Raw genomic sequence first — 20,233 nt, forward strand, 5'->3', positions numbered from 1 at the left:
CTCTATAAAGCAGTATAACCAGAAGGGTCCCGCTTGCTGAGTGAGTGCAAGCAGTGTGCTGCTGCGCTGTGCCTGGGCTTCATCAGACCACTGTGTCAAGACTGCCCAATGTCCACCTCTTTCACATACACATGGATATCTGAAGCTTTTTGCTGCTGTGACTACCCTACTGTCAGTGCCACATTAGGCAGTTTGTGCCTAGCTCAGGTATCCGCTTACATGTGTAACAGCGATGTAAACATGTCTGTAGCTGTCAGATTTCCACAATCCTCAAGTCAGCAATATTAACAAAAATAGAAAGCTAAAACATGAAAGCAGTCCCCAAATCCTGTGTGATTTCCTAACAGTATGAGGTGAGATGCAAGGTACCTCTGAATCCCAAGTGTTTTAAGCAAATAACAGTCTCCCTTTACTCTAGGTAAGCACAAATCCAACCATTAGTTTCTGGTTTGTTTCTGATCTGATGCTGGGAGGAGAAGGAGGCCTGAAGCGCAGTCTTAAGGAACTTTTAGCAAAAGAGAACACAAGCTGTGGGTGTGTGGTATAACCTGATACTGGCATACGCTATGGGAATGCTGGAAAACTGCCAAGGCACCTGTAGGCTGCTGCTTGGCAGGAGCATTAGAAAGTACTTGGTTCCCTCTTTCTTACTGAGTTGGTAAAAGACTGCAAAGAGTATGCGTATGTGGAGGAAAACTGGGTTAAGAGGACAAAAGGAGCACAAACCAGGTCATGCTTATAACACTGTCTACAATACTGGAAATAACTGTGGACTGTTTGTTTTTTTGAAGAAACCCAAGCTCCAGCTATGCTGAGATGAATGAATTTGAAAGGAACTCCTCTTTATTCAATAAATACACTGTATGGAGTTACTTGTTGTAAGATTTCTGTTCCTCTGCAACCCACCCTGTCATGCCAGCTTGGGGTGCTGCAGGTTGCTGCAGTGCTAAAAATGTTTTCAGAGGATCACAGTTCCACTGGAGCTTTTCTGTTCTTTGCTTTTATATGCAGATTTGTATTAGTGGGCAGAAAAGGTTATTTATTTACTGCCATCGCTGGAGTAGCCGTGAATCTATCATCTACTTCTGCCTTTGACCTAGCGTATTGCTTGCTGCAGTTCTGTCTGCCTCACCATCCTGAACCTTTTACTCTTCTGCAGCTCCTGAGTATAAATAAAAAGCCAAGGACAAATTCAGGGAGTCCCAGGGATGCGGTTTCAATGACTTACTGCACAAATATATTTCAAGGACAGGCGTGGACTATGAGGCTACTGTAAGCTAGGAGAGAAGTCAGAGTCAGATGCCATCACAGAAGAGATGAGATGGCTCTCCAGGGACCTGCCTCTTTGCCTGCCCACTGCCACTTGTTGCTCTTCTTAAAGACACTGAGGTTGCCTTGGAATAGGCTTGCTTGCTTTCTCTTGGCAAAAAATACTGAGTTTTGGGGGTGATGAGGGGTACCTTTAACTGGAGGTGATGAAAGAGTGTGGATTATTGAGCATTAGGATAGGAGGAGGGGACAGGAAAGCCTACTGGTACCTAAACCTGAATCTTGGTTACACGCATGACTCTGCTGACACTATTTCAGTTGGAAAGAAGGATATGGGGATGGAGGCTCAAGCGCTGCAATTCTTAACCTTCCTTATGAGGGCATTTAAAATCCAAAAGTCAGATCCATGGTTGATCCAAATCCTTTGTCTTCATGAGATTTACACAGAGAATAAATCTTTGCCAATGTATGTGTTCTGTAATACTTTTTTCTTTACGACTCTAGAACACAGTTATATCATAGAAGTTTTCATGGTCTCGTTGACATTTTGCAGGGCTCCTTCCTTGCAGCACCGTGGAATGCTGTGTTGCTTTTGGGAGGTTGCCACACCACGTTGTCTAGCCCCAGGCTAAGGGATTTTATTTATTTTTATTTCGCATTGTTTCAGCTGTTTTCACTTTTACTTTATTTCCATCCTCCAGCAGAATTTCTTCATGAATGTGGCAGCACGTTGGGTTTCTTGGTTTATGAGTTGTAGTTAGTTAATAGCCTGCTGGATTTGTTTGCCCTTATCTGAGAAATTTTAATACTGTAGCAGCAACAGAATGAAAGGTGACACTTCAGAAGCTGAGCTCTTACCAAAGTGAGGGAAGAGATGGGGAAGTTGTTCTCCCAGAACACTGCTGATCTGAGCTTTTTCTAGCTGTCGTGTTCCTATTCAATTAAAGTCCCTGGATGAGACGCTACCACTCTTGTAAATGCAAAAGTAAATCTTTGCTAGAGTATATAGCAATGTAATTTGCAATGTAACTGTATGTGTGGTTAAATTGCATGCACGTATATACATTGAGGTCTGTCCTCTACAATCTCTGCATTGTTTTCTTAACTATGATTTAAAAAAAAAAATTTTTTTTTGCAATGGTTGCTTTTCTGAGCCTGTGTTGCTTGTATGCTTTCTGCTCTTCATTATATAGGTTTTATGTTACTAAGACTGCATTAAATGACATTCTTCATCTCTTATTTTTACATTTTTTTTTCCTTGAGCCAGTTAAATGATCAATTAAACTGTCATTGTGAATGAAATCCGAAGACATTTGTATATCAGTAGCAAGAGAAATGTTGGCTGTCCTATCTAAGGGCTATAACTTAGCATTCAGTCTTTTGTTATTTTCTTGGTTTCAATGAACAGGTAAGTACTGTTACCTTTCATAATAGAGTGACTGTTCACAGAGGGGCTACTGAAGGCTTTCCTGTAATAACAGGGTGAAAGTGATATGAAGAGACTCATCTTGTACAATAAAACATAGCTCCATTTACTGATCCAGAAAAGGAGGAAATGTCTGAAGGCCTCCTCCTCATTTCTCTTGTAGGATTACCTCGACTGTATCACTGACCAGACTAAGCTCTCCCTGGGCACAGAAGAGCGATCGGCCCTGTTTGGAAACATACGGGATATCTACCATTTCAACAGGTAAATTCATATTTAACTAAATGAAAACAGTTCAATAGCCTGCATTAATGGGGTGGGAGCAAGCCAAGGAAATACTCTTTTATCAGTTTAATACAGCCAAGATACATAAATTGAGAAATGGTCTGTCTTTGATTCTCAGCAGGGTTGGTTTGCTGAGATCAGATTTTTTTTTTTAGCTATTTATTTTATGAATCAAGTGTGGTCTCCATTTACTTTTTTTGTTTTCATGCTGGGTATTTCCATGAATTTAAGCCTAACCTGCTCTGTGCCCTAACGGAGCCTAGTGCAAGACCAGTGTGAATGAAATTCTTGCCTTACTGAAGAGACATCGTTTCATTCCTACTATATTGGGTTCTTTTGTGTACCGATATACATCACCTAGATCTGGCTTTTGTAGTGTTTTATACTACTAGGGACTCCCGGAATTAATTTCTCAAAACTGTGTTCAAATACCTTTCCGTTTATTGAAAGCTTCTGTTCAGTATCTTTACAGCCTTCTCTAAAACTCCGCAGATGGGATTCTAGTGTATATTGGGAGCCTGAAGTAAAATTTCTTGCTTGTATAGCTAGTGCCACATTGTGTGGGACCTGTAGTATCTGCAGTTTTAAGAGCATGCTACTGCTACTTTTGTCTGAATCCTCTGTTACTGTAAAAATAAATAACTTGTTCAGCATTTAAGGAAAACCTGAATATTCAATCGATGCAAGAAATATCTTGGTATAAACTTCCCATGTCTTTTATATCCCATTACTCCTGTAAAAGCTCTCTTAGCTTTGCTATAGTTGACAAAACATTTCCCAAACTACTGTGTTCTTTGAAGAAGAACAGATAATTTAATTGAATCAAAAGAGGATTCTGAAGTGGAGGACAAGTGTCAAAGAGCATCTTCAGTGTTTTTCCATCATCATGGGAAGCTACTTTAAAGTGCTTCAGCTGCTGGGATCGCGGTTCCGTATCAAAGGGAAGAGTGGGGATGGATCTATTCAGAACTTATGGACAAAGATGAAACCTAAAATCTTTTCCTGAAACTTAAAACAGCTACTGCAGAGTAATGGAAATGCACTTAACTAGAAAGCTACTGCGTCCTGCTTCAGCTACAACTGACTTGACTGAATGTCTAACATGATGGAAAATACACAGTGGTAGCCTGATCATGTGTTTTAGAGCCATGAGACAATGATTGTGAGCTTACAGCTTCCCAGCGGTCACAGGATGGAAAAAACCCAGTCCTGGCCATTATATTTTCTGATCCTTCAAAAGCTAGAGAAATGGCAGACTTAGTAGCGAGGACACATTTATATGTGTCCATACACATCATTACAAGTATTATGTAATAAAAATACCTTCAGGTATGATCAGTCATTATACAGCATAATTGAGTTGCAAAAAAAGATTTGCAGGGGTTAAAAAGAAAACAGAAAAGAAAAAAAGCAGGTTTGGGCAATTTTAGAGATAGGTATGTTACAATGGTTAAAACTCCCTGGAAAGTTGTCCAAAGCCTCTAGTAAATTACTAATGTATTTCAGGCCTTCTAATTTAAAATTCTACATGGAAATTGTGAGCTTTTAAGACTGAACAGTCATTGTAGATCTCAATATAGCTTCAAGGATTAAGTTCCCTCCTGTGTGAAACTTGGCACGTAGCTTCTGGGTCCTAAACATGCTATAGAGCCCTTTTATTTATTTTTACCTTTGAAAAAGGTCCATTTGGCAGTTCTGTGTTAGTAGTTTCAGATGCTTTTTGTGAGCGTGATTTTTATAGTTTCAGAATTACCTTGTTTTTCTCAACTTTTGACCATTAATCAATGATCAAAGGTTTTAGTCTTGGGTTTTTTGGACTTTGTATAGATCTGAGAAATTTCATTTCAGTAAATGGGAATTTCTCTCAGCTAAACTACTTACGATTTTTAGGTGTTGCGTTGAATGGCAGAAATGATGGTCAGGATGGTAACTGCTAGTCCTGTGACTATGATCTCTTTTTGGAAAGCTATTTCTTAAAGCAGAATCACTGACTATATACTGGTCCACTGGTCCTGCTCTGTCTCTTGGGAAAAGCTCCGTCACTATTAATTTATTTATTCGGAAGGGGGAAGTGTTCTTTAAGTCAGCATTTGCTGCCTTTCTTCCTTGGGCTCTCCTGTTGAGATTCTTTCCAGTGTCAGTTCAGGATAAATTCTCCACCCGATACTATGACTTGATACTGAAATGGGAACTCTGCAGAGGAATGTGCTCAAGTTTAGTACTTCTACCAACACTCAGATGATCTTAGGAGAGACCAAGCTGAAATCACATCATCCTGCATGGTCCTTGTGCATTGGCAGCTACTGAAGCACACAAATACAGTGCAGGGCCATTTTCTGTAACTGCCGTATTCAGCAGTTCTTGTTCTCCGAGCTTCATGGTGGTAAGGGCTGGCTTGTTGTCGGGAAGAGCCTTCATAAAACGTGTAAGAGCTCGCCTTTAATGGAAAAGGGTTTTTTTCTGAGAGGAAAGAAATTAGTCTTGGCCACAGGATTTTTGTGACAGTGAAGTTATATCAAGGCTAAATTTCTCGTGATTGTTTTTTCTTTTTATTGAAAGACTGAACTTTTCAGATTAGTTTTCCAGAATTTTATACGGTGAAAGTATTCTGCCATGAAGACCAGATTGTGCCTGCTATGTCCATTTTTGTTTTGTATGCTGTGCTCTGTCAGGCATTGAGAGAATAAAGTTTTTCGGAGATGCTGTTACTTTAGCATTTATGGCTAGACTGCGCAGTACTTAGTCATTAACTGTTTCTTTTTGTCATGGGTTCAGGACAAACCATGCTGTTTTCTTCCTGTGTCTTTCCATTCCTTCCATTCCACCAAAATTGCCTGTCTGATATCCCTGTCATTACCATCTCTTGCTTGCTCCAATTCAGATCAAAACAGAGGAGAAAAATACTTGTATCTTGTTTTAAAATGGTGTGGTGATGATATAAAATGAATGAAGTGCCTCGCCTGAATTGTGTGTGCAAATATGGTGATTATTTGCAGACCTATAAATGTGTTTATCTCCCTCCTCTTGACTTCCTGTAGTCAACAGTTTGATACTAACCTGCACTTTGCCCTATTGAAAGTCTTCACCCACAGGGGGAAGATAAGTGTATTGTCTTGAAAATAATTCGCACTCCAAAAAATCAAAGCATCCTAAAAGACATTGTAATGAGACTTTTATTAATTTGACTTAAAAAGATAAGTAATGCACTGCATGAAAAATTGTCAGTCTCTTTATGCTTGCCTCTCTCATCCCAAAGGAGTTAGTATTAGCTATTGATGATGATCATACCGATTTGTTTTTTCCAGCCCATAATAACCCAAGCTGTATAACTCAGTACGTGGTCTTAAATGGCACTGGCACTTGCGGCATGCTTCAGTCTGAGTCTTGGTAGTGATTCAGCTGCAAGAGCATGGAGTTCCTCTGACGGTGCTCCCTCGTGCTCCCTTCCTGCCTGGGTGGTTGGCACAGGCGAGTCGCAGAGGCTGAGAGCTGTGGCACCAGCTGTGAGCGGCGTAAAACCTCTGGATATTCAGTTGAAGGGAACTAATGCTTTTCTCTGTTGTTTCTTCTGCCTCCTGCCAGGTACTTAGATGTAGCCTATAATAATAGCTCTGCTTTTTCACGTCAGCTTGGTATTATAGGGATTTATTTAAGTTTTTCAGGATTCCTGGGCATGACAGATTTGTTATTTTTACAGTGGCAGGCTGCTCTTACCAGTCCCATTCTTACCAGCCAGGTGAGACAGAAGAGAGTGCAGTATAGGTAACAAAAATCTTTCAAAGCACAGCCCTTACACTATATTCATTGCATGAATATATAAAATCTTTAAGTGTTGCATTACTGTATCCTGTAGGAGAAATAATGTGGTATTATAGGAGACCAGTAGGAATAAAATGGCAATCAAGGTGCTACGTACTCTAAGTCATCAGAAGAATGTCGGCCTGCTGGACAGCAGGAATCCTCTGAGCCTCTTCAGTGCTTTTGATGTTATTTCCAAAACTCGTGTGGAACACAGTCAGTCATTATAACTAATGGTTATGGTCACCATTGCTACAGCTAGCTTCTTTTGCTGATGTAAAGGAGCTTCATGAGTGTGGGGTATCAAGCAAGGGTCATATTTATATTCCCATTTTGATGAAGGGAGAAATTGAGGTGTGGAGGTTAAATTGTTGCTGTACAGAGTGGCTTAGTGACCACTGAACCTAAGGTCTTTGTCTGTCTTTGTTCCTTGTGACTGATTGCCGATTTCTCCCCTTCCTTCCTCCAGTAATTAGAGAAGCAAAGAACAAGTCAGGAAACTTTTCTTACTTACAGAGGGAAATTGTGTCTGCTTAGAGGGGAAAAGGGTAGTTCCCTAGATACAGGCTTAGCAACTCTTACGCAAAACTCATTCAGGGAACCAGCTGTGAACTGGGAGAAAAGTAGCCCTAAACAGAAATCATCTGATGAGAAGGAGGGGAGTGAAGTTCTATCAGAGAACAATTTGGCAGAAAACTCAGCTGCTTCTCTCGTTTTTCTGAGTACATCTTTCAGTAAGACTAAAGACTATTTGGATCAAGGAGAGACCTTTGAGGTTTTCTTCTTCTGCTTGAACTCTTTCTTTCACCAAATTGGCTTTTGAGAACTGAGTTTCATACAACGGTGAACAGGCTCCGTTATTGCTTTGCTCCTGTTACAATGAATTCATTTCCTGCTTGGCATGTCAAAATTATAAAATCCTCTCAGTAAGGTTTTATTTTTATGCATGTAGAATTTATATATTCCCTTCCAGAAAAATTTTTCCAGGCTAACCATTTTTCTTCAGTGAAGAGACCCACTAAAGGTAGACAAATTTTCCTGAGTGAGCTTATTACCATTCTTCTTGTATGTGTAATACATCCCTGGTTCTCATCTGTGTTTTTCAGACCAGCTCCTCATCTCCCACAGTCAAGTAAAGCTCCTAGAACATACAAAGTCTTTATAGGACAGGGCATGTGGTTCAGTATCTTCTAAATTTTGTTAGTTTTAAATTGTGTTAGTTGATATACAAGCTACACAATGGTCTGACTACACCACTATGAGTATCGTAGAAGAGCTGTCAATCTGAAGGAAGGGGCTCAGCTTTGCTTAGGAGATCAGCAATCCATGGTCATTGTGATGACTTGAATTTTTAAGTATGTGGGAATACCATTTCCTTAGAGTGCTCTTCTGCCTCCAAACAAAAATCCTCAGCAGCTATACATCTAGGGGGAAGAGGGGCATCAAAGCAGTTCTTGTTCCCTTTTTAGGACTCCGTGCATCGTTAAGTGCTGTGGGCATCACTGCCATGAATGATGAAGCACTGTCTGGCTCCAAATATACAGGTGTATCTATTCCAAGGTGTGCCATAATTGTCTTTCCTTTTCCTGTTCTTTGTTTTAGTGAACTTCTGCAAGATTTGGAAAACTGTGAAAATGATCCTGTGGCTATAGCAGACTGTTTTGTTTCCAAGGTAAGAGGGTACTGCAGAATTCCGCAGCACAACACCAGTTGCAGAGTGATATGGGGGAATAAGATTAATTTATTAGTTTTTGAGACCTAATTTTGACAGCTTGTGTGACTTCCAACAAGAAAAGTTAGCAAATCTATGGCAAGGGAAGGAATTTCTCTTAGTAGGCGATAGGGATATGGCTCTGATTTGCATTTTAAAAAGTCAAGAAAATGGTGTTATTTTCTTTAATAAGTATATCTGAACTGGTGGAACTATTGATCTAGGGTTCATTTTTAGATCTTTTTTTGTGGTGTATTACAGGAATTAATTTTTTTCCTCCTTTTTTAATATAGGTGATCAAGTGATACTCCAGTTATGCCTTGTCAGCTTAAAAACAACTAGAGAATGCAACTTGGCTGCATTTTTAGAAACAACAATAACCTTAACATACTTGTGGCCATGTTGTTTTCTGAGATGCATTTTTTCCCTGAATCCAGCAGCCATACCTTTAATTTTCTTTTTAGAGGGGATGGCCCAAAGTCTAGCCTCAGGATTCAAATCTCATTCTCTCTGAAATACTTTAAATTTTCTGAACATTGGTCTGACATCTTCATTCTATTGGGCAATTCTGAAGGCAAAAAGTATGGAGAAGGAAAAGTTGTCAGGTGCAGGAGAAATACAGGGAACCAAAGTAGATGTCTTTCATTTTAGGAAACCCAGAGAGCCAATCAGGGAGACGGGGAACGGCTATAATGGGTAGGACAACAAGAGATGAAGTAATTGGGGCTACAGGTGACTGCAGTCCACTGCAGACTTCACTGGAGAAACCCACGTTTGCCTTGAATCTGTAGAGCCCAAATGCATTAAGAAGTGATGCTGTCTCCATGGTATTTCTGGGGGAAGAGGAATGGAAGAGGGGCATGTAGTTGTTTAAATTCGGATAATCTCTCTATAGCTGTGTGTGCGTGTCTCCATTTAAAAAAACAAACAAACAAACAAAACAACAACCAAACAAAAAACCAAAACCACAACCACAATACTGTCATGTTTTAGGCTTTGTCGTGAAATCAGTATTGCCCACACCAGGCATTCAGTATGATAGGTCTAACACAAGGATTTAGGATTAACTGGACCACTCTGTTTTGTTTGGCACTGTTGTGACAGAAGGGATTGTATTGGAAAGGGAAGTGATGATACCAGCTTCGTGCTGCCTTTTCACTGGATCACTTGCTTGAGTTGAGTTTGAGAAAGCTGTTATTTATCTAGTAATTGATCTTTTGTAAGCACTGAGAGATCTTAGTGTTGGCACCGCTACTACAAAAGTAGGATGTGTTCTTGCCCGGTTGCAATGGGGTTTATGGCATGTTGTTATCACTCCAAATAGCCTATACTGAATTGAAGGAGAGAACGGGATAAGGGCAAGCGCAAAGTCCTGCTTCTGGAATGGAATAACCCCATGTGCATGCTGGGTCCGGCTGACTAGGAAACAGCTTAGCAGAAAAGGATCTGGGGTCCTGGCGGACAAGAAGTTGAGCATAAGCCAGCAGAGTGCCCATGCAGTGAAGGCCAATTGTGAGACCTTCAGGATATTTACAGATAGCACAGTTTGGAGCTGGTAAATCTTTCTGCTGTATTGCTTGCTTATAGCTGGGACCGCTGGGACTACTCCTGGCTGGGACATGAAACAGAGGTGGGGCAAGTGATAATAGCAAGTCCAGGAAAAAGTTGCGCACTCATTCATATTGGCCAGCTGAAAGGAGTTTTCTGGTAGACTTGCTGGCCATTAGTTCCAAAATCCATCTGCATATCATTGCTTGTGCTTTTTGTTCCCTTGTCAAATGCTTTTAGCATTTGTATTATTGGCAGGCAACTGCCTGATGGCTCAGAAATTGCTAGAGGTTGCAGTCCTAACAAGCATTTTTTAGCTTCATCCAGACAAGTGCAAACACTTAAAAGCAAAACCAAACAATACCAAAATACCCCACAGTTCTGGTTTGGGCCATGAAGATGTCATTACAGCAGCTGCTGCTGACTGCCTTAACAGACTCTGGTTGTCCATTCTTGGTTGCTTGTATCTTCCCAGCATTGAGTAGTGGAAATAAAACTGCCTTTTTTGGCAGTATGCAGTCCTTCAAGTCTTACGGGACTTTGGCCATTTATTGTTTGATTGCTTTGAGTGTGCTAGATCTTCACTGTGACTTAAGCACGGGGATAATATCATGCTGAAGTCATAGCTCACAGCCTTAGCTAATGGATGTAGCTCTGCTGGAGCTTCTTTAATGCTTCCAGTGGAACTGTGCTTAGGTTACACGAGCTCTGGCTCTAGTGCCGTTTTTTTCACCCCACTGGTTCAGCTGTGAATATCGTAGTTGTTGGGGATTTAAAAGTATAATCAAGTTTTCACTGTAGGTACTGTGTTTATTTTTTGCATTTCATGAAGCTCAGTAATTGAATAAAGTAATAGCCGTTTCTTTCTTCAGGATTCATGGGAAATGACACAAGTTGCTTTGCATGTATAACAGAACAGTTATGGTTAAAGTAACTCTGGAGCTTGTTGGAATTAAAATGTTTGATATTTGTGAAAACATCTAGGGAGCTTCATTTTGTAAGGTCTAGTTTTGGACCATATTTGATGGACTGTTTCTTTGAACTTGACTTCGTTATTTAGTTTTGCTCAATAAAATTTGCTGTATATCATTTTATACTTCCCTCACACAATCATGTATCACTGTGTTTCCTGTGTATAACTTTCATGCTTGAGTAGTAAACAGCCTTGCAACTTTTAAGGGAGCTAGAGTAAGGATTATCAAATCACATTAGCGTACTTTGAACAAAAACTCATAATTGTGGATTTGAGTCTTTATCTTAACCTTTGTTGTGCTGAGTGCCCAAAGTAAATAGCTCCTAAAATGGCAGCTTTTATTTGTTAACAGACTTCAGCAAGGTGTCTTTAGTGTAAACTAGCCAGTAACATAAAACTCACTAACAGATAAAATAACCATGCAAAGCTGTGACTTTCTATAAATAGAAATATTTAATAATGACTTGCAACATTGTATTAAATCACTCTGCTTCCAGATATTGTAATTCATTAATAACTCACAGGCAAATAGACACAAATGCAGAAAAGCACACTTTTTTAAAACCTGTTGTCTGGTCATGACCTTTCTGCCCCGAGATGCAGATGGTATGGATGGGTATTTGTTTAAGCAGTGTGGGGTGGCTGCTGCACGGAAATAACGTGCTACTGAGGGTAGTGGTGTACTAGTTTAGTTTCTACCAGCTCTGGTCGTGCCTTTTTGTCTAGAGGAACTGTATTAACTCTAGTATGTTAAATGTCTCGGAGACATTTTGCTTCTAACTGTAATCGGAGGCTGATAAAAGGGTTCCAGTGCAAGCTTAGCTATAGCTTAATTATTCACATAAAAGATTGTTTATAAGTTTTCTTGCCAACTCAGTCTTTCATTTTCATAGTAATGATGCCAATGTTAATTAGAAGATTGACTTCAGTATTCCACACATTTATATTTAAGTGAGTTGTTGTAAAGGAGAGCTTAATTTTGGCACGTTGCTCTTCTCACTCAGCACCCCAGAAATTCAGAACATATGTTTTCTGAAAGACACACCAACAGCTTAACCAAGGGGAAAGGGAGAATTACTCCAATCTAGCATCTCATTAATGAAGAAGAGATCCAGGCAATTGGCTTCAGCTTACACTCTGACTCAGCTCATTTTCTCAGTCTCCATTTTCTTTTAAAGTGCCTTTTATGGCTGTAAAAAAGCACAGTGCACCAAGAATTGAGAGAAGATCAGGGATGTAGTCACGTGCTCAGCACTTCATGTGGAGGAGACGCGCAGTGAATTATTTCAGCAGCAGGGGACAAGCTAAGTATAGCGGGGATCTGCTTGCGCTTGGCTTTGCTCTTCAGGGTGAGTTGTAGTCAGTGTGGATGAACTCTTGGCTTGGGACTCAGTTGTTGCACCCTCTACCACACCAGCTTTGGGCCCCCAGATTAAAAAAGATCTCTGGAGTGATTCCAGTCTCCCTGCAGAGATCATTTTTAATCTGGTTTGAAGACAGTTGAGGTGAACGAAACAACTTTCAAGCTGAGTAAGTTTAAGACTGTCTAAAGAAATACTGATGAGTATAGCTGGTGTTTCACTTGCTGTGTGAAAGTATTGATAGAAGTATATTTAATCCATCCTAGTCCTGTTTTTTCTGTTGCTTCTGAAATAGTTCACAGCATTGGCTTTAGCCTGCACAGCTTGTGCCCTGATATGCTCCCAGTAACACAGTGCTCGCTCTGGGGAGTCTGCTGTGAAGTAGAGAAGACCAGCTGGGCGTGTGAACTAAAGGTCCCTTCTTTGGCCATGCAGAGGTGCTGGGTAACCAGGCAGGCAGTGGGAGAACGGCCGTCCTGAGTAGTGCAGCTTCCTTACTCAGGCTTAGGAAGAGCCTCTCTTGGAAGTGGCTCTCTTGGCTGCTCTCCCAACGTGTTCACGGGAATTCTGCTGGTGCCTCGGCAAGGTGTATGATGTTGATTCATACCAGCTTCGTAAGTTTGAATGCGTATCAACAATCTCATTCTGGAGGCAAAATATATGTAACTGACTTTCTACTGGCAGTATGCTCGCATAGCTTGGTAAAAGTAAATGCTCTGTGATGGTTTTGTTTGATGAAATGAGCTGTGGCACTATGAAACACATACACACGTAAGTGCAGTATGAAATTTGGAGTCTTGTCTGTTCATAAAGCAGGGATGATTGTGAAACCATTCTTAAAGTTTTTAGAGGTGTTGAGGGCATAAGGAACTATTTTTTTTTTTTTAATACAAGTTGTTCCAGTTAATGGCTAGACTAACATTCTCTTAAAACCAAAAAACCCATTGAAAATAGTTTTGACCTTATGTTAAAAAAAAAAAAAAAACAAACAAAAACCCCAACAAACCACACCCCACACCCCTGTGCAAAAAAAGCAAAACAAAACCCAAAGTGGAAGAGTGTGAAAAGGCTCCTGGGGATTTCAGACTTGCTTTTGATTTTGTGGGGCATGTGCACTCAGTCCACTCTGAAACTCTGAAATGTTTGGCCTTGTGTGTTTTACAGATAATGCTTTCATTTGTTAAAGTTTCACAACAGATACTCCTTTCTTTTTTGTTTGAAAAGCAGAACAATCATGTGACTATATTAATGACAAGAATATATATATTTTTTTTTTTTTAAATTGGCACAAAATGTTCTGCACTTTGCTTATGAAGTAGTTCTATAAATTGCCTTGTTCAGTGATTGTAGCCATGGGAATATATTCCAATTTATACCAAAAAGCCCCTGAACGAAAACCTTGTATTAATATATGCATAGATAAAATAAATCCCCTTTTTTTCATCATACTGAATTTCATCCTAATGCTCTCTCTTAAGCACCTTCACTTATTACGAGTGCTAGCTAGTTTGGTAGTGATTGCTGTAGAAAATCAGAGTGTAATGTGTGCAGTGCTCTGAGGTTTGTTAATTCTTTGTTTGAGCAGAGAGAGTTTGGAGCTGTGGCCGGGGGTCCCAAGCGTGGACATGAACAGGCTATGACACAAGCTCGCTGTCTCTGGGTGTGGACATGGGGCATAGATACACCGCTGTAAAAAACAGCTGTGACAGCAAAATTAGTCTGAGCGTGAAAGACCAAACTAAATAGTTTAACTGTATTTGTATCAAGACTACATTTAGTTGATTGGTTTCTAAGATAAGAGCAGTTTAATACGTTTACAGGACACTAGTGAGTAAACGGGGATTACAGTCCCCTTGGGAAACATTTATTAGAGGTTTGTTCAAGTTATTTTTTTCAGAACGGTTAATGTTGAAATCCAGTAAGAAACTGAATTGCAGTGACTTGTACTCCTGTGGAGTAGCACCTTACTATGTACAGGGTGCTTATGAATCACTGCTCAGTGGAGAAATGAATGGCACAACCTGCTTTACCCCCGCAAGACGGGGAAGAGAGCAGTGCTGTTGGAAATGGGGAAGGGTACTGCCTGAGCTGGCGCTTTCTGATGAATGGTTAAAAAAATAAAAACAACAACGAGACACAAAAGCCACAGCCTGCGTCAGCCCTCTCCCCAAGTGGTGTTGCTCCTTGGAGCACTGTTGCCTTCTGTGAAGGCAGATTCTTGGTCTTGCCACTTGACTACCCCTGGGAGACTACCCCTCGCGGAGCACAGCTATTGTGCTGCAGAATGCCAGAGTCTGTTCTGAAGATGCTTTGAGTGGAAACTGGGGTCTTGTTTACTACTGTAGGATTGCTTTTTATCCGTCTAGGGCTCAGGAAAGAAAAAGTAATTGATTTTAGGAGTACTTTGCAGTTCTGCAGTGCTTTCTTAGTCTTTAGGAATCCAGCAAGCTGCAGAAATTGCGTATTATTTGGGATAGAAGTTGATAGGCAGATGTGAACTTAAAGCACATGAGAACGTTTCTGGAAACCTGTTCTTGCAAAGAATTAAATGATGATGATTAAGAAAAAAATCTTAGGCCAAGGAGGAAAGCAATGAAACGCAAGCTTTTGCTCTGAGAAACTTGCCAGCATTAAGTGTGGGCAATTTCACTGTGACAGGCGAGTGTGAAAACCCACCTAAATCTAGTTTCAACTTGTTTGGGTAATAACTTTCGGCTTTCACAGAGTCATAATTTACTTAAAAAAAAAAAATCACCTTTGTGGCTTCTACTTTTCACGCTTATACTGTGCTCAAATGTGAAAGTATTTGTAGTTGTTTGAAAATCGCACACCGAACATAACCTGCAAAACTTCTCCCAGTACACAGGTATGTGCTTTATCGCACACAAAGCAAGGTACGTGCGAGTCAGTTGTTTGAAGGGGATGTGTGTGGTGGTGTTTTTTGTAGTTTTGTTCTTAAGATGCATAGATTGTCATAAAGGACCTTGGAGGCTCTGTTGCAAAGCTGCTTGCTTTATCTCTGTGTAGGTTTCCTTGGTTTTTCCTTTAAGTAAAGGAAAAAATCTCCAAAAAGAAAAAATGAAATTCAATGAATAGGTCTCTTGGTAGTGTTAGGACTATTCATTGCTCAGGAGCTGGAGGAAGCGTTGTCTTGATATCATAACCTTTCTCTTGCACGTGTGTTAGCTGCTAGTTTGACAAAATCTGAATATATGTAAACCTTTCCTCCCCACGCAGAGTGAAGATTTCCACATATATACGCAGTACTGCACCAACTACCCAAGGTAGGAATACTGGGTTCTCTTCTTTCATTTGTCCCTTTGCCTGTTTATGTAATGCAAGTTACAGTCTATACAAAAATATTCGTGCCATTTCTCTCCTCCAAATTGGAGGGAGGATCAAGGAGTTTACCTTTTTTCCTTAACTTAAAATAAATTTAAAAAGAAATGTTCATCTGAAGTTTTATTTTGACTCTTCTTGTCTTCCATTGCTATTATCGTCCTTTAGAAAATGATGGTCTTATTCTGCATTGCTGCAAATATGTGATTCCCAGTAAGAGAGAATGGTTGCATGTCAAAGGAAAATATAACTGAATTCACAACATAACTTAAAAAACAAAACCAACCAAAAAAGAAAACAAACAACAAAAAACCAGCAGTGATTGGATTAGGAACCTGCTGCCCCCTTTTACAAGGGAAGAAGGAAACAATTCTTGACTTTACCTACAGACTTACGGAGATAATGTGTCTTAAACCTATGTATTGATGTCTCCAGGTCAGTGGCTGTGTTGACAGAGTGCATGAGGAACAAGGCGCTGGCCAAGTTCTTCAGAGAGCGGCAAGAAGCGCTGCAGCATTCTCTGCCCCTGGGCTCCTATCTCTTGAAACCTGTACAGCGCATCCTCAAATACCACCTGCTTTTGCACGTAAGCCCCTGTTAGAAATGTATTTTGTTTAGGGCTGCTGCACGTTGAAGTTCCTGCCTCTGGTACAAGGCTTGATGGTTAGAAAGGTTCTGGGTTTCTTTTGATGCTCTTTCTTTTGGGGGTGTTTGATTGCTACATATGGACACTCTTTCTGTCTTTGTCATTTCACAGCATATGCATATATTTGTAGTGGGGAATTTATGGTAATTGTTTTAGACACATTGAATTGGTCTGTGCATCCAAATAATTAGCTTTTTTTTAAAAACTGGTCTGTAATTCTGTAGTTGTTTGGAAGATTATTGTAATGATGAAACACTTTCGTACACAAATTTATTATTTCAATGAAAACCAGCATTTTTCCACATGTTGCAATGCTGGGGGTGGTTGAAAGAAGGACTAAGTACATGTAAACACCCCGATTGGTAAGAATTTTGTAGAGAGGAATGACTGAGGAAGTGGGAACTCTTTCCATATTCGGTGAATTGAGTTAAGCAAGTTTCGGAAATTCCTGCTTTATTGTTAACGTTTTCCACATATGTTTCCTATTAGAGAGTCATGTTCTAGTGAAGTGTAAAGACACTGATCCTTATTTAAAATGTCTGGTGCTTTTCTGCTCTCCAACTGTAAAGTAATGCCTAGTGTAATTCCATCAGGGTTTTGTAAGTGTGTAGATACGTTCTGCGTTTTAAGAAAGCCATTAAACGCTGTCTGAAAAGGTCTCCTGTCAGCGTGCTGCGCTCTCTTTCTGTGCCTCTCTGCTCACATCGGCTGCTGCAAGTATAGTCGCTGCTAAACTGACCGTAAAGGCTTGGCTTTGTTAGTCATCTTGTGTTAATCAAATTGATTACAACGTGCAGTAGTAACAAAGGCAGGAACGTTGCATTTGAGTGATCTCAATGCAAGGACAAAATAGTCCAGATAAAAACATAGTATTGCGTCTGGCTGGGAAAATTCATTTAGAAATAACAGGACTTCTTTTTCCCCCCCGTCTTAGGAAATAGAAAACCACCTTGACAAGGACACTGAGGGCTATGATGTCGTGCTGGATGCCATAGATACAATGCAGAGAGTGGCATGGCATATAAATGACATGAAGAGGAAACATGAACATGCCATCAGGCTCCAAGTGAGTTCCCAGAGAGATTTTATGGGTGTTTGTGAGCTGTTTTTGTCAATATATATGCCATTAACATTTTTTAGTTTATCTTTTCTTTTAATCTTTGTCAGTCATAATTTAGACTCCTGTTGAGTATGCCTGTAGCTGTTTGATCTTACAAACCATGGTCATAGCTGCTGCAGGAAAATCTCAGACATCTCTACCCTACAAGCAGCATCCTGTAAAGCATTTATTTTGCAGTAATATGGAACTTAAGATAACTTTTTTTTCTTCCTTTCCCTCAATTGTACAGCACTGCTGTAGAACCCTAGGGCATGGCTTTGTTCAGAAATCCTGTGGTTTCCGATTTCTCCCCTTTGTGCTGATTAATTTTGTTTTGAGGCATTTCTTGTGCTTTTTCTTGTTTAAGTACTTTCCTCTTGGGCTTTTGAAGACTCATTATCAGTTGCTTTGTGAAAACTATAAACCTAGAAACACGATAGTTAGAAAAAGGTTAACTTACCTTCAAATGAAGAATTTTTGAGGAGAAAACGAAAGCTACACCCTGAGTAACTTTTGGCATCGAGAGCAAGCTTTTTTGTAGACTTTTTACAGATCTTTCATTCTGTTTCAGACTTCCTAGTGAATCATGATTTTACGTTACGTTTTCATCAGCAGTATTTATATTGCTTTGAGAAAACTGGGGGGATTTTTTAGTTTATAAAAGGGAGTAATAGGCTTATGCCATTCCAGAAATCTAAGTCATGTTATTCTTTGTCCCTTTTTTTCTTTATAGCATAAATGCATCTTACTGGCCCTCATTTTTTGTGGTGCTTTTTTTGTTGTTTACATGTAGGGAGAATAGGGTTACATTTGATAACGTCTTGCCTGCAGCAGTGTAACCTTTGCCACACATTGCTGGAAATGCATGCTAATGACTTTTAACAAGTCTGCTATAAATCTGAGTAATGATAACCAGCAATATTTGGCAATAAAGGGGGTTAAATGCTTTTGGAAAAAAGCGTTATTATTTTTAATTTATTGAGCTCAGCTGGCAAATGTATGGGGTTGTGGAAAATGTTTACGTTCATAGTTACCCTTTAAAAAAGTAAAATCTGTTTCTACAGCAATAAGGTTAGGTCTTCTGTGGGCTATCACACTGCCATTCGGTCTGTAATGCTTCAAGTACCGTGACAGCAGATCCTGTGCAGTGTCTCCCTCAACAGTGGCAGATCCCTGTGCTGTACCCTGACTTATTTACAAGTTCCTGGAGAGATCTGATAAAATGCAACTTTTTTCATTTGTTATGTTTAATTTTTTTTTTGGTAACAGTCTTATGTATAGTCCAAAGTGTGCTGCTTTGGGATTTTCTTCCTGTGAATGCTCTAGGCTGCATTGGTGCTTCAAATGTACTGAAATGTTTTCTAGCTGAATGCTGTATTAAAGTGTAATGTCCTAGAGAGACCAGCCTAGGATGAGGAAATCTGTCCCTGCTTTGCTAATGCTGCCAGGTTTAAATGGATGTTTGTAAAGATTTCACTAGTTAAGGTTTAGTCTGCTTTTAGAATTTGCTGTCCCATGCTTTAGTCTTATGTCATTGCCACTGACAGAAAAAACGAGTGACTCAAGGAAACAAGAATAGCCATAGCTAAGTGCTTCAGGCTTGTGAAGATGTTCTTAGATGTTTCTCCAGCCTTTTTTTTCTTAAGTAACAAATAAGGTGAGAAATACCTATGGTATGTATACAAATCATTAAATACATTAAATACAAATAAATCTTCATCTTCAAATGATCAGTTGACCAAGTCACTTCTGGTCCTTTAGTCTTCTGAGAAACATCTCTTCAATCTGAACACCTCACAGAAGTGTCTTCTGTGATGGGCATACAGGACACGGACACGGCATTGTAATCCATTCAGTGGCAGACTGGCAACTTCAGGAGGATACCCAGGGTGAGAGGGAAATGTTAAGAGGGGTTGGTTAGGGACATAGAGGGGAGAGGGGAGCGGGCACGAGAGAGACTGATGACTGAATTACAGACCATTTTCCATCTCTGCAAGTCCAGGGAGATGAGGTTGTGCTCTTTCATTACAGGCTGTCCCAGAGAGCTCAGGGCTCTTTGCTGGGTCCACGCAGAGGCAGTAACCGGTACTCAGGAGGGCATGTTTTAGTCTGGGCTTAGCAATAGGCCTCCAAGCACCTGGCTGCAATGTTGCACATAACCTAGCAACCTCAGTCCTAGTGTATGGTGACTCCCCTGTTGGTTGCTTAACGTTATATAGGAGAGTGGGAATGGCTTCAGCAGATTGACTGAGTCTTCATTTCAGTAAGATCTCTGAAATGAACGTTGGTTGTTGTTCTTTGATCTGTTGCAGGAGATACAGAGTTTGCTCACTAACTGGAAAGGGCCAGACCTCACGAGTTACGGGGAGCTGGTGTTAGAAGGAACATTTCGCATTCAGCGAGCCAAAAATGAGCGCACGTTGTTCCTCTTTGACAAGCTGCTGCTAATTACAAAAAAGAGAGATGAAATGTTTGCATACAAAGCTCACATACTGGTATGTCAGAGAGCAGGTGGTAACGTGCTGTCTCAGGGTCTCCCCAAAACTTCTCCGTGATTTACATCGTTGCCTCTCTTTGTTACAGTGTGGGAACCTGATGCTTGTTGAAGTAATACCAAAGGAACCACTTAGCTTTAGCGTCTTCCATTACAAAAATCCCAAGATGCAACATACTGTCCAGGTATGACAGAAACCTCCCGGCCCACTGGGTAACCTGACTGATGACCATATGCTATTCCTGACCCTGCATAGCACAGTAATGCATTTTCTCATGGTGCTA

The 20,233-nt window shown here is 40.3% G+C and overlaps 1 protein-coding gene across 4 annotated transcripts in view; it reads left to right on the forward strand.

The window, feature by feature from the left end:
- PLEKHG1 (pleckstrin homology and RhoGEF domain containing G1) overlaps positions 1 to 20,233 on the forward strand; it is a 139,064-nt gene that overhangs the window by 104,206 nt on the left and 14,625 nt on the right. For all 4 annotated transcript variants that reach the window (XM_050893991.1, XM_050893990.1, XM_050893987.1 and 1 more), the window contains 7 exons: positions 2,859 to 2,959; positions 8,381 to 8,450; positions 15,609 to 15,655; positions 16,146 to 16,296; positions 17,291 to 17,422; positions 19,768 to 19,950; positions 20,039 to 20,134. In XM_050893991.1, the coding sequence (XP_050749948.1) occupies positions 2,859 to 2,959; positions 8,381 to 8,450; positions 15,609 to 15,655; positions 16,146 to 16,296; positions 17,291 to 17,422; positions 19,768 to 19,950; positions 20,039 to 20,134 (780 nt within the window). The remainder of the gene's footprint in view (positions 1 to 2,858; positions 2,960 to 8,380; positions 8,451 to 15,608; positions 15,656 to 16,145; positions 16,297 to 17,290; positions 17,423 to 19,767; positions 19,951 to 20,038; positions 20,135 to 20,233) is intronic.

The sequence above is a fragment of the Gymnogyps californianus genome, chromosome 3 (assembly GCF_018139145.2).
Source record: "Gymnogyps californianus isolate 813 chromosome 3, ASM1813914v2, whole genome shotgun sequence".
Lineage (NCBI taxonomy): Eukaryota > Metazoa > Chordata > Aves > Accipitriformes > Cathartidae > Gymnogyps > Gymnogyps californianus.